General features: G+C 37.4%; 1 protein-coding gene across 1 annotated transcript in view; it reads left to right on the top strand.

The window, feature by feature from the left end:
• Oxct1 (3-oxoacid CoA-transferase 1) overlaps positions 1-14740 on the top strand; it is a 144240-nt gene that overhangs the window by 105281 nt on the left and 24219 nt on the right. The window contains exon 14 of the mRNA XM_046468279.2: positions 11863-11952. Coding sequence (XP_046324235.1) covers positions 11863-11952 — 90 coding nt within the window. The remainder of the gene's footprint in view (positions 1-11862; positions 11953-14740) is intronic.

The following is a 14740-nucleotide window of genomic DNA, read 5'->3' as shown; positions in this document are numbered from 1 at the left end:
TATGTATTTTTTGCATTTCCTCTGAAGAGATTTATTCTCTCATTTATTTATTGACTTAGTCATTTGTTTGCATCAATATATACTCATGTGTATTTGGTACTTTGAGTTGTAATGAAACACCATGTTGTTTATTTTCATGCTTAGATTGTTCTAGTGATGGTCCTTGGGAGCTCCCTCCTTCAGTTTGGCTCTTATACCTCTTTGGCATGCTTCCATTCTCTTTATTTATTTATTTTCTTAATCACTATAAGATATTCATCATTCACATATCTATATGTATACCTATATTTATATCTCTATATATTCACATATCTATATGTCTCTATCTATCTATATTTCCCCCCTACAATAGTACAATCAGCTATTTCTTCAAAGATATGTCTTTTCTTTTACTGGAGAATGGTATTTAGAAACCAAGACCTTGATGCTAGGTGTGCTTATTACTATGGGGTACCATTGCTTCTAAGTCTTCTCAGTGAACAGATCTGTAATGGATGTCTCCATACTAATAGTTTTGAATAACAACAAAAAAAAAACTTTCCACCTTTAGACCTGCTCACTGAAGGTAGAGGGGAAAAAAAAAAAAAAAACTCCTTCCTGATTAGCTATATTTCAAGATGGTATTAATGGAATGTGTCTTCAACTTCCGAGTAGTAGGCCTAGCAAATGGCACTTTGGAATGAAAATATTGATTTTTTAAAATTAAATATGGCCAACCTTTAAATATTTGTCCTGCTCAATTGCTACGAGATCATATCAGCCACTCTGAGGCATTAAAGTAGTGAAATCTTGTTTGCTAGAACCCTGCTTCTCATCTAAGAATGTCCTGGATTTAAAATGTTCTTCTTTGGTCCATAAAATGAAATTGAAGTATCAGGTTTTCACTTACACAGTACTTGGCTTTTATTACTGTTTTGTCATGTATTTTACATCCATTTCTGGTGCTATGAACAGTGAAGAGAGGAAAATTAATGAAACCATCAAGATTAAAACTTAAAAGGTCATCTGTGAAGTTCAGGGAGTTGAGACACTGACATATCAAAAACTGAGTTGAGGTTTATGTATTGAAATATCTTTGTGTCTTCTGACATTTTTTTGTATTTCATTTTGGAAAAAAATTTCTGTATTTTTATTCTTGTCTCAGTGTTCTTTTACTAATGAAACTCCATACTTTACTTGGCTTTTATTAGTTTTTCCTTAAATCCTTTTGAAAATTTTAAAGTAAGGTTGGTATACAAAAAGGGGTTCATACTTGATGTGTACGTTTTGATCAGTGTGTCCATAAGTATATACCTGCCAAACCATCATGATAAACAATACTATAAACTTAGCCATCACCTTCTTCCAGTTCTCTTCTTTTTTTCCTACCCTGCATATGGTAAGAATATTTAACTTAAAAGAACTACCTTCTGACTTTTTAAGTATATAGTGCATTATTGTGAACTCTACACCTAGTGCCTGCTTTCTGTTCTAGGATCTCATCCTGAATACCACTTTACATTTAGTTGTTAAATCTCCTCTTTGGTATCTTTCCTGATTTTTGATGACCTTGACAGTTTTGAGGAGTCCTGGTCAGACATTTGGTAAAGTGTCCCTCATTTGGGTTTTCTGATGTTTTTCTCATGGTTCGATTCTGCTTTCAGTATTTTTATTTCTACATCACTGAGATATTCACCAAAAAGTTTATGTGTTTTACTGTTACTGTCTCTGAAAATAATTCACATTTTCCTCCTACCTCTGGCACATTTGTGCTTGAAAAGATAAGAAGGTGGAAACTAATATACTATTTACATTGTTGTACATCTTTCAGAAATATTAACTTTTTGGCAAATAGCTCAAAGTAATTCTTTTAACCTGTCTTCTAACCTACTGTTTGAAAAAGTTCTTTCTTCTCACCTCATCCTCCCCAGCTTGAGAGGAAGCCATTTTTATCTTCTAGAGCACTAATTTAAATTTCTAACACTATGCACTGCCTGTGGTCTTGGGTCCCTCCCCCAGGGTTCAGGCTCTTTAGCCTCCTCTGTGCTTCCTTCTTCTGACGATGGCTTCCCTCTGGGCACTTAGGCTTCCATTGGCCTGGGTGGAAAGGTGTTTTCTAGGTTCTCCTAGTCCTGAAAGTGGGGCTTTCTCAGCAACCAGAGATTAGACCTAACTTCCAAAGGACTCTTGAACAATGACCAAAGGGGTGTAAAATTGCCAGGAATGTTTATAGCTGTTAACCTCCAGTAGGGTCTTAGTGGCCATTAAACTGGATCATCAACTGAATCCAGAGGACATCTGAGTAGGTATTATTATTAATTTCATGTAAAATCAAAAATGGTGGTGTGTTCTTCCACTCAATCCTTTAATACTTGCTTATTAGGGCACCAAGATTTAGTATATATAGCATGCTGTTTCACAATTGCCCTTAGTGTTTTTTTTTTTTTAACTTTTAAGTTATCTTCTATATTATTTTTTGATCCTTTCTACAGCGCCTAGAAACACTGGTAATGATTTTGATGTATTTCTTAATGTTCTTTCAGTCACCGTGTCTCTCTCTGTAAAAGTTCCATCCAGCTGTCAGAGATGGCAGTGTAATTACAGTAATTCCATAATTGTGCTCTTTGCAGACAGTGGGAGGAGGTGATGGAGCAAATGTGCTTCTGCCCATGGTACTAGTTCTCACACCCTCTTTGAGGAATCAAAAACCCACGCCTTTGAGAAATCAGAAAATAAAATTTCTGAGAATGGCTATTTTCTGATTGCAAAAGGCATAGTAATAATTTTACATTCCATGTGAATGAGTTGGTGAGGGGATTGATGTATTTCAGTACCTGCAGGATCATAAAAATGATTGTTACCTTTCCATCTGTATTTTAGCTGTCATTTTGTAATGGTTATACAGGGATCTCCTAAAAATAACAATTTCAAACAATTCTGTGTTAGTAAATGGGGTCTTTTATTACCCCCACCATTCCCCACCCTCTGCTTTTAGGAGATTAGGTTGAACCAAGAATGTGGAGTTCCTGTGTTTGTACATCATGCGTGGTCATATGTGGGCAATTTCTTATGATTTTATTACATTTCTCTCTCTGATCCAATGGAAGGAAAAAATAATCCTTGGGTTTTTAAATACAGTAATTATTCTTTTTCTGTAACATACAAGGCCAGAAGCTGCAGTGCTAAGCCATATTTAATAAATTCAATCAAATAACTTACTTATTGTAGTGTAATAATCATTTTAAATGAAAACAAATCCCCTTATGTCTATCCTGAAACACTTGCTCCAGCACTTTACTTAGAAGCATTTTTGTAGGAGGCCTAAGAAAACAAGGTGAATTCAGCCTGTTTGTTTGATGTTTGTTTTCATCTCTGCAACATTACGAATAGACTTTGTGAAAACTGAAACCACAACTTCAAAACAGAGCTAGAAATAACAGTTTTCTCTTCTGTTCACTTTATTAATCCAGCAAATAGATCAGGAAGCTCATCCGTCTGACCTTGTAACAAAGATGTTAGCCTATGCAACATTCCTCATTTATAACAATAAAACTGTCACACGTTGTACCTTAGGAAAAGATATAAACTTCATAATTCTAACTACTCACTTAATGAATGCTTATTAATTTCAGGTACAAAGGTGACTTAAAGGCCTTTGTGTAATTAATGGCAATCAGTTTTATATATATTGGTATTTTTTCTTTGTTTGGAGTGTTAAGGTTTCAAAAGAGAACTATGAACAGCTTCATGAATGGTCTTTGCACGTTTATGAAATGAGAAACTCAGTGTGGTTAATAGCTAAGAACAGAACTTGTTTTTCTTATTTGAAGTTAACTGATTTCTTCTGGAAATGGAAAGTAGACCAGGGGAGAAGAAAGGGTCTACCCAGTGCTCACAGCCAGGGTCAGCGGTAGGTATCCTGACCTTGGGCCCCTCTTCCGCCTAGCTTTCTCTCTCTTCCTTATTTCCTCCCGTCATAGCTTAAACTCTATAACTTTTTCTTTTTGTAGGTAAAGCCCCAAGTTTTTTTTTTTAACATTTTTTGTTGTAGTTGGACACAATACCTTTATTTTATTTATTTATTTTTATGTGGTTCTGAGGATCGAACCCAGCGCCTTGCATGTGCTAGGTGAACACTCTACTGCTGAGCCCAGCCCCAGCCCATAAAGCCCCAAGTTTTGATCAGCCTCATTTGTCCACCTTAGTTTTTCATTTCTCCTCTTATATCTTTGCAAATAAAACTTTGATTGAAGCTGAAAATTAGTTTACCTAAGCATACAGTAAAAAGACCTGTCATGTGTCAGTCACTGCATGGTGGGGCTAGAGTTGAACAGCAGGATGGGAGACTTACATTCTAATGATAAGGCAATGCCTTACACTGTGACAGGTGAACTCAGTCAGGGATGTTGAGGCACAAAGGCTGAAGAATCAGAACAGATGTACTGGTAGCTGGATGGGGTCTTCAGGGCCCCCTATTGTGATTTAAATTGCTGGATAATGTGGGGATGGCTAGAGAGGGGACAAGGTCCCTGTCATAAGAAATCATTTAAATGGTAAATACCAGTAAGGCTGTGCCACTACCTGCCAGTGGGCCAACAGCCCTTATTTTAATGAAGGTAATGTGATAAAAAACAGGGATTTATGAGAATGCTGTGAGAGCACCCGACAGAGTTCCCTAATCCCATTTTGCTGATGAGGTGGGACAGAGGTCTGTGAACACTTCTTGGAAGAGTTATGATTTGATACATAAAGGATAAGGTAGTGTTCACCAGATGGGAAGAGAGTGGGATCTTAAGACATAGTGTGAAGCCATATGCTACGTACAATCCATTCACAGGTCCTGGAATGGAAATGGGATGTAAGGAAATAGGGATGGGAGCGAGTCCTCAGAGGCCTTGTATGCTAGGCAGAGGTGCTTGGAAGTGACCCTGAAGTGTGTTGAGGAACCACTACAAGACTTAAAGCAGTACATCAACACAATCAGATGCTCATTGTCGAGAAATTATTTTATTTTCATAGCTGTGGACTGGACAGGTTCAAGAGGAATAAGGGTAAACATGGGATGACCAGTATGGAGCTTATTACAATCTTTATACTTTGTTTTTTCTTTTGCAGTGCTGAGGATCTCTCCCAGGGCCTTGCATTTGTTAAGAAAGTGCTCTACCACTGAGCTATACCCTCAGCTGTATTACAACTTGTTAGGGAGAAATTGTGAGGACAGGGAAAGGTCAGTTTCAAGAAGTATTGGGAAAACTGGAGTTCTTAGCAATTGAATGACTGGCTGGATGTGGATATGGGGAAGAGACGAAAGACAAGGGAGTCCTAATGTGGATCTTGGGGGCGGAGGTTGGCCATTAATTGAACCAGGAAGTTTAACAGGTGAGCCTTGATAAAGATTGCTAATTTAGTTTGGATCATACTGAGCAAGGCAGATATTAATTCATTAAATCAATTTTTATTTTTTACTCACATAGAACTAAAATGAATATCCCATATAGGCAGCAGGCCTCTTCTGGGTGGTAATTTGGGACTGTGCTCCCTCCTTGGAAGCTCCTCCATTTTCAGCTTGTAGTTTAGAAGATGGAAAAATATGGAGAATTGGTCTTGCAAGGTTTTATGGTCTAGCCCAGGAAGTATCACCCATCACTTTGTGCTACTTTCCATTGGCCAACATTAATTCACATGACCAACTCTAACTTCAAGAAGTCTGGAAAATCTAACCTACCTATGGGCTCAGGAATGAGAGGGAATGGCTTTGGCAATCATCCCACAGATTGCCACAGGGTGACTTATGGACACTGAAGTCTGAAACTCAGAGGGAAGACTTGAGCTGGAAATGTGCTTTTAGAAGGTGTGAGAGACAGAGGAAGTCTATCCTGAGGGTATTTGAAGGCCTCTTGGAGAACAAGTAGAGAAAACAGTAGGCCAAGGAGAGAACTCTTAATTTGGCCAACAGACAAATGTGATTTGGAAAAAGGGTACTTAGGACTAGTCTAAAAGCCTCAAGAGAGGTGGGAGGAATCCAGGCAGGATGATGCCTTGGAAGCCCCTCTGTGGACAGGTTCAGGGAGTAGGTGGAATGCACTGTAAAATGTAGTGATCACTTCAGGAATATGATGAACTCTCAAGGTGTCTACTGACTCAGGCAATTAACTATTACAGGGGTAATTTACTGTACTTCTCATTTTGAAGGGAGTCACTGCAGAAACCAGATTTCAGCTCTCTGAAATGAAATGTCAGGTTTATTTCATTCTGCTTTTTTGATGTGGTTTTTTAAAAACTCATATTACAATGTATAACTTATATTTATTATATGCAATTTTGTTAATTTACCTAGAAATAGAGAACAAACATTTTTCTAGTTCCACATTAGTTAGTTTATGCGATCAATTTATTCACCCAGGGTGTACAGTTAATCTGTGAAAGGAAAATCACTTTTTGTTTGTTTGCTTTGAAAACAAACAAAAAAGAGAATAGTCTGATGTAACTTTGTAACAACTTTGCTAAACTAAGGCAAATTGCGAATCAATTATTTTCCCTAAGGAAGTTATAAACAGTTTTCTGTGTGTTTAAACAAATGGTATTATTATCCTTAGTTTGCCTCACTCCTGTTCTTTAGCTAGGAGCATATTATGAGGAACTTTTCTTTCCTAGAGCATTTTTTTAAACAATGGGGAAGACAGAAATAAAGAGGTTTATATTTGGGTTGAGGTGGGAACTTAATGTTCTGGTATTTAATGTTGAGCAACAAGCCCTAGTTTTATTAATAAATCACTCCATGGCTATCTTTGCCTTTTACTTCCAATCGATTCACATTTTCTACTGTGGCACATAACATTAATTTTAAAATGCTTTAAAATTGTTTTTATATATTATGAATTGTTTCTCACTTAAGACCAGAATATTAAGAGGTAACAAATCTGGAAGTGAGCCTTTGCTACTTATGTCCTAATGAAAAAGATGGCAGCAAGAGTAATTTTCATTGTGTTTTATATTTTATTTTAAATAACATTGCACAGTTCTTTTCAAATGTCTTCATTTTACCTTTTGGTAAAATCCTTAAAATAAAGGTCATGTTGAAACCTTGAGTTACTATTTCTTTGTGAATCTAATTTAATATTTGTACTTTGATATGTTGAGGTTTTTAATATTATTGCCTTCACAGTTTTACTTTCTTTAAAATTCTGGCATTTGCAAATAGGATCAAAGTAGGTGAGACATACAGAGAATATGGAGTTTAATTTAGATCTGTTTTCTACAGAAAAGGTAGAAATCATATTCATCTTTGTTTTTCTTTTCTTTCTTGTTGTACTGAAGATTGAACCCAGGAGTCCTCTACTCTTGAGGTACATCCCCATCCCTTTTTGAATTTGAGTCAGGATCACTCAGTTGCTGAGACTGGCCTTGACCTTGCAATTCTTCTGCCTCAACCTCCCAAGTAGCTGGCATTATATGTACCATCGCCCTGGCTTCAGATTCATCTGTTATTTCTAATTCGTGTTTTGGAATCTGGTCTGTATAGACCTTGACTAAATATTTGTGAATTGAAGATAATACTTGAATCAGTATCTTCTTAAGAAAGTTATGTGACTGAGTCATACCAGAGTATGCTGCATCTCTGGCTCATTTTATTGCAGTATTTTCTTCATACTTGATATCAGGGTCAATCCTTAACTGAAAAAGATGAGCTGGCTATGGGTTTAGCATCCAGCAATCATCTCCTCATTATGCAAGCCAGGATACATTTCAGAGCTAGAGTTGCACCATTGAAGAAATAAATGTATGTTTGCTGATGAGATTTTAAAGAAAGCCACACTTCGTGTCACCCAGGCCTAGTGCTTCAATCATGCTCAGAACTCTTCTTCATTACAGGCCTATTTTTCTCCAAGTATCATTTTTCCTCTCGTGATTTATTTAAAGGTATATTTTTTAGCTCCAAAATCTCACTGTTTTATCAGCTTCTGGTTGTGTATGTTGAATAGGATGTTGAATTGGGGGGAGGAAGATGAAAAAGGGGGTGGGGTCTATATCTTTTTCAGTTTTTTTAATTTTAATTTCTCAAAATCCCTTCCATTCATTCCTTTACTCAATCATTTGCTGAACAAGTATATTGTGCCACTATAAATGTCAAGTGGTACATTGGACATTTGGATTGCAGTCCCTAGGACAATATCTGGTATAGTCATTTCCTTTGTGAAGTAGTATACACACCCACTGTTTTAGTCAGCTTTTTCGCTGCTGTGACTAAAAGACCTGACAAGAACAATCTTAAGGAGGAAAAGCTTATTTGGGGGGCTCATAGTTTTAAAGGTCTCAATTCATAGAAGACCAGTTTCATTCCTTGGGGCTTGAGGTGAAGCAAAACAACATGGCGGAAGAGGCGGAAGAATGTGGTAGAGGGAAGTGGCTTACATGATGGTCGGAAAGCAGAGAGATACTCCATTCGCCAAATACAAAATATATATCCCAAAGGCATGCCTCAACGACCCACCTCCTCCATCGATACCCTGTTTGCCTTCAGTGACCACCCAGTTAATCCCTATCAGGGGATTAATTCACTGATTGAGTTAAGGCTCTGATAACCCAATCACCTGCTTAAGAACCTGGCTCAGGCCCCCTTCTGCCATGCAGCTGTAACAGTTAGCTCTAATTCCACACAGAATTCTCCCCTCTTCATTTAACTCATTTGGGCACCACATCATTGTATTAGTTATACTAGCTGCTGTAATAAATAAGGCTTCCAATTTTTGTGGCTTAACACTCTATACGTGTATTTTTCATTGGTATTGAATAGTGCAGTGTGGTTCTGAATAAATGGTAATTGAAAGACCCAGGATGAGGGAAGCTCAATCATCATCCAGTCACCTTGGATGTCAGTGTCCAAATTACAGAGGTGAAAGAGGAGAAGAAAATTCATATAAGAGATTTTATGGGCCGGAGCCTGGAAATCATAACTATTACCTCCTTTTCCTCCATTGTCTATAACTCAGGCACATGGTCAACCCCACCTCTAACTGCAGTAGAGAGCTGGGAAATGCAAGTGGCTGGGTCCCAAAAGAATGCCTGGTAAGCTGAGTTTGAGGGATAATGATGAGTATGCCTTACATAACTGTGTTTTTCTGCCAGTGTAGATAGAATGACTTGTCTTCTTTTAGTAACTGACTGTTTCAGAAATCCTTTGGGAATTGAAATGGAGGCAAATGTTTTCTTTTTTTCTTTATTTCTTTTTCAATGCAATGAACATGTTAAAAGAGGAGGAAAACCAAATATTTGATGGTTTTACTGTTTATTTTCTAGAAATGCATTCTCTTGGGAGATACTGCTCTTCTCCATTGTAGAATTGCTCTTCTCATCTGGCAAACTAGTTTGGTGAACCAATCTCCTTGGTGAAATCCCTGAGCCTCTTCCTTCCATTGCTGCTTCTCAGGCACAGTTAGCAATTTCATGCTCAGGGTCCTGCTAGAACTCAGACATACCTGTGTATTCATTCATCCATTCATCCATCCAGAGCAATGGAGAGAGAACATTTGAAATCACTGTAATAGGATTAAATACAAGGACATATGGAAAAGGCGCTTAGCTCTTACTTTTATGGTGAGGGAGAAGAAGGCAATGCTGTTTCTAGAGGAAGAAAGTTTGGTCCAGATCTCCTATTACTCAAGGATGCTTTTCTTCCCAGATAATGAGCTTTTCAAAGAAAAGAATCCTCTTTTGATGGTCTTTAATACATTGCTGGACTTATGCTAGATGCTCACTAAGTTGAATTTTCCAAATGAGGATGTAAGTGAATACCTTGATAAACTTTACTATGCACTTTTCCCTACATTATTCTGTGGAGTGCTCAACCCAGCTGTATGTTATTACAGATACTCTTCTTTCTGGTTTATAAGCAGTGAACTTGGATTCAAGGAGATTTGATGCTTTGCCAGCAGCACATAGTGGGCTAACAGAATAGATCTCAAGGTGTTCTGTACCCAATCTTGTTCATTTTTCACTCTTGGAAACAAACTAATTTACATATCAAAATAGGGCTTTGAGATTGATAGTGTGTGCTTTGGGGTTTGAATCATCCAACCGCTGGAATCTCTTGGAGTGATGAAGTCTGTTCGTTTACATTGAGTCAAGAATGTTCTTTTTACCAGAAATAAAGAGATGGTTCTTCACCATGTTTTATAAGTGTGTTATGTTCCTCCTAGAACAGATTTTTTGTACCTAGTAGGTACTCTATAAATATTTCTTAACTAATTGACAGTGATTTAAAATGTGTACATCAGATTTATCTAAATTGGACAAGCTTTCTGTTAGAAGCTGTCATAAATTCTACCTATGTAATCATTGGGTCACAGGAGATAAAATTTGCCTGTGGTGTATTTTAATCAAGGGATTTTTTTTTTTTTAAAGCACACTAGCTTGTTTTTGTCATCTTTGCTGCTGCTTCTGTCTTCTAGCACTCACCTGCTTAGAATCCACTCAGGACACTGGGAGCATGGGCCGTCTGGATGCTCCTACTATCACAGGTTGAAACATGTTATAATAAAGTTGCTTTCATGTCTTCCTGTGCTCTAAACTATCAAACTTTAGCATTGGGATTTATGATCGACACTGGTCATTTCAATATCTGACTTATCCATATTTCATACCATCAAGAAATATAATGTCCTGATGCTCAGTTTATTAAAGTTGCAGCTGATGGAGATATTGTTTATAGAAGTTTAAAATTACAGATTTTCACACAGATACTCTGCTTCAGTTCAAACTTACATGTTTGAAACGACTCTCCACACCTCTCTCCCAGCTAACGATTGCCTGCTGCTGCCCATCTCATCCAGTGGCCGGCTCTGAATCATAAAGCATGTGACTCTTTGCTCCTTTCCTTTGGACCACTCATCTAATGTAGCATTGGCATCTAAAATGTCTCTGAAATCATGAAATTCGAGACCCTGTTTTAAATCCAAGTGTGAGTGCCTTTCCTAATCTCCTTAGAGCTCTGAAACTAGGGGAAAACAGCTGAGAGACATCTGAGTGTTTACAGTCAAATCAGTTGGAGGATTTAGGTTAAAAAATAAATAAAATTTTAAAGAAATTTCAATGTTAGAAGATATTTCTCTTCAATATACTTGAGTAAGAATTTATTTCATCATCTCTGGAAGCATTTGCTTTTTTCAAAACTCTGTAACCAGGAGACAGAATAGACAGTGAGAATTTTTCAGAGTATGTGGTATATAGAAGGTGGCTGATAAATGTATGATGAATGACAGAATGGACAGACAAAAATAGGATCCTGAACTCTGCTTCTATTTTCTGTTTTTGCTTAATAGGAATATTTTTTTCCAGTTTGTTTTATTTTTCCAAGAGCAAGATACATACCAAGTGTAAGATCCACGTTTCACATTAATTGTTACTACAGAAACACCATTAGTGCCTCAGTCTACTGGCTAATGTCATTTTAATCCATAGGATATCCAAGAGTACTTTTGAAAGTGTCTATAATGAAGGACTCAGCGGTATCAGTTATGTGTTTAAAAAGAAACTAGTGAATGTCAGGAGTATTAGAATTTTAATCTGATACTTTTTTCCAGAATTCTAGAAAATGTCTTAAAATTTTTCTTATCTGCTGATTGTCTTATTACTAATAAAGCATCAACAAAATCATGTTAACCATGCTTAATAAAAGTAGCATTGTAATATGTACACTGAACTTTGTCCTTCAACCATAGAATAATAGGCTAACAAAATGTTAGATGGTGAAGTTTCATGCGCTAAGCCAGGAGACTCAATGAGTGTTTCATTATTCTAGTGACTTCTTCTCGTAATTAATTTTGATCTCTTACCTATGACAGAAGTGAAAGATATAGTTACTTATTTTCTGTCTCTGTTTTGCAGGGAAAGATGGTGAAAGGAATGGGAGGTGCTATGGATTTAGTGTCCAGTGCCAAAACCAAAGTGGTGGTCACAATGGAGCATTCTGCAAAGGTACCGTGTACTCTGCTTTCCTAATCCTGCTTCTGGAAATTCACAGTACACCAAAATGTGGTACCCAAGGTCCCTGGCTGGTTTATATTGTTTTGCTCAGTTTATTCAATGTAATAGCATTATAATTTGGAGAGAAAGATGACAATAAAAGTAGTTATTTATTACTATTTGGCTAAATGGTTGTTTAACTTTGAGTGAAGCCAAATCTAAGGGTGTTCTTCAAATAATTGCCTTTCATACTCATTGAAAGGACAAGTTTTAATGTCTTCAAAGGCAGTAAAAAAATATTGGGGCAGATGTATTGATTCTGGTTCTAAGATGATTATAGTTGTTGCTCACTGTGTGCAAAATGAGAAGCACAACAGAGTGCAGGTTTTAATAGCAGTTGTTTTCAGATGGACAATATAACCTCTTAACAGATCTGCAAGATGTCATTTCCAGAAGGTTTCAGAAAATGGTGGACATGGTGATAGCAAGTGTTCTCATTCTGGAAAATATTTTATTTTAATAAATTATGGTTGTATATGGATTGCCAATATGTGCTAAGCATAGCTAGGCTTTGTCAGTGACCAACACTGGGCAAAAATCATTGATACCATGGAAGCTCGTTTTCAACCTTCTTTCTCTTCTTTCATCCTATAATAATCAGAGCTACACTTTATTGACCTTTTCACTGTGTGTCAACAGTACAGTTAGCATTCTGCAAGTGTTTGTGTATACAAACCCATGACCACAGAGTGGTTAAATCACTTGCCTGAGGTCATGTAAGAGTGGATTGAGATTAGACCTGGGTGAGGCTCCAAAGCCTATCTTTCTAACCTTGGAGCTGTCCTGTCATTAATTACAACTTTCTTCCTTGTTCTCAAATCAATGTCTTTGAACCAACTAACTTAATCACTTTCCTGACCTTCACCACTAACTTCTGCTGATTTCATTATAGCTGATATTGGGTGGTACCATCTTCATTTTCTATGTCTCTTGTTTATTGTCCTCTATTTATCGTCATCTTTAAGTTTTAAAATCTGGTTGTCGCTGAGAGACCTGCCAATCTGAGTGGACACTGTAGTACATTTGTCCTGTTTTTATTTAGTGATGCAGCATTGCGTAAGATCATGGAGCTGGAAGATTCACACTTCATTTGGCTCCCCTGGGGGAATTCAGTTACAAAATGATGCGTGCTTTGAGATGGTTTTGTTGGGAAAACTGCAATGAATATGAATTATCATAAATTGTTTAGTAAACAGTGGGAATGAGCAGTGGTGCATAAATGTGGAACAATAAAAATGGAACCAATGCAGGTGACTTCTGAGAGGTGCCTTGCAGAAGCATCCAAAGTAACTTAATTTCAGAGGTGAAAGGATGCCAAGCTTGCAAATCAAATCTATATCTTTTCTGGAACATAATGTCTATTTGGAGAAAACTCTTTCCAACTTCTCTTTTGTTGTTGCTTTAGTGTTGAAGCATAAGCACTGAAGTCTGACTTACTTTGGATTATTTTTGTGCATTCGTTTTCAAAACATTAAGCCTGTGTTTAGCACATTTTCTCTCTGTCTTTTTCTCTTTCCCTCTCACTCCCCCTAAATCTTTTCTTTCTCCTCAGCTAGAATTTCTGAAAGTGGAAAATAAATGGTACCTCATACTTTGAACCAGAAATCCCTTATTAAAGCTTTCTACAGAAGTAAGATAAATATTTTTACCTTTTCTTCCTTCTTCTTCTCTCAGAGGGGAAATTAGCCCTGAGTTTTAGAGTAGAATTGGAGTTTGGTATTTTTCCCTAGATACTTTCATTTGAACAAAGCAATAACAAATGTACTTGTGGTTAAAAGAATTGTAATGGTTTGTGCACACATAATAGTTAGGTAACCTTGAAAACTAACCAACAGTGTCGCTTCTGACCACCCTAAAAATTTTACCTGTGCACCTACCTGTTCTGTTGCTGTTCAGTATTATCTACCTGAACATATGGACACTGGCCCAGCTCTAGGCTACAAGGGGACTGTGCCACATCTTTCCTGCATCTGTTACTTGGCTATAGGTTGGAATGGAGGCAGAGAGGAGGCTCCTCACTCTTGGTAACCTTTCCAGTTAATGACCAGTTCACAGCCGAAGGGAATGATGCCTAGTGTTTCGTAAGACATGAGAGTGAAAAATTTGCAATGAAGGTTTAAAACCTGAGAAAAGAAATATTATATTCTTGGGCCAACAATTTTTTTTCCCCTGTGAGTGGGTGGACCTGTCCACCAGTTTTTTTAGGTGCAGCTTTCTTTTCATTCTTTTCCCTCATCTGTAGAGTTACAGGTGCAGATTATTTATAAATACATCATTGCCTGACCTTTGAAAGCATGCTTTTTTGTAATTGTTCTAATAAGAGAAAGGAAATTCTTTCCTTGGAAGCCTTTGCAACTAGCTCTTTTCATTAGGGTAGGGACCAACAACTTCTGAAACCCCAAACCTGGCTGCCTACTGGTGCTGCTTTCAATTGACCCCTGCCTTTAGATGACCTTTCAGACGTATGACCAGGGCAGGCATCAAACTGGCGGTGTAACATAATTCTCACTGAGGCTGACAAATGAGGGTTCCAGGCAAAATTGTGAAGCAGTCAGGTTTTTTATTTCTTTTTCTTTTTTAATGCTCCTTTTTTAAAAAGCCCCCCCCCCCCATCTCTTCATACGTCCCATCTTCTGCCCTCTAAAACTGGGAGGGAAAGGAAGGGCAGAAAGGAGTGATAGCCCTGGTCCCTTGTGTGGGGTGCTGGGCAGGGGCCACGCAAGCTTAGTCTCAGTTTCCC

The sequence above is a fragment of the Marmota monax genome, unplaced genomic scaffold, assembly GCF_021218885.2.
Source record: "Marmota monax isolate L192 unplaced genomic scaffold, Marmota_monax_Labrador192_F-V1.1 WCK01_AAM20220418_F8-fsc00120, whole genome shotgun sequence".
In the NCBI taxonomy this organism is placed as follows: Eukaryota; Metazoa; Chordata; class Mammalia; order Rodentia; family Sciuridae; genus Marmota; species Marmota monax.
This window is presented reverse-complemented; position numbering and strand designations above follow the sequence as displayed.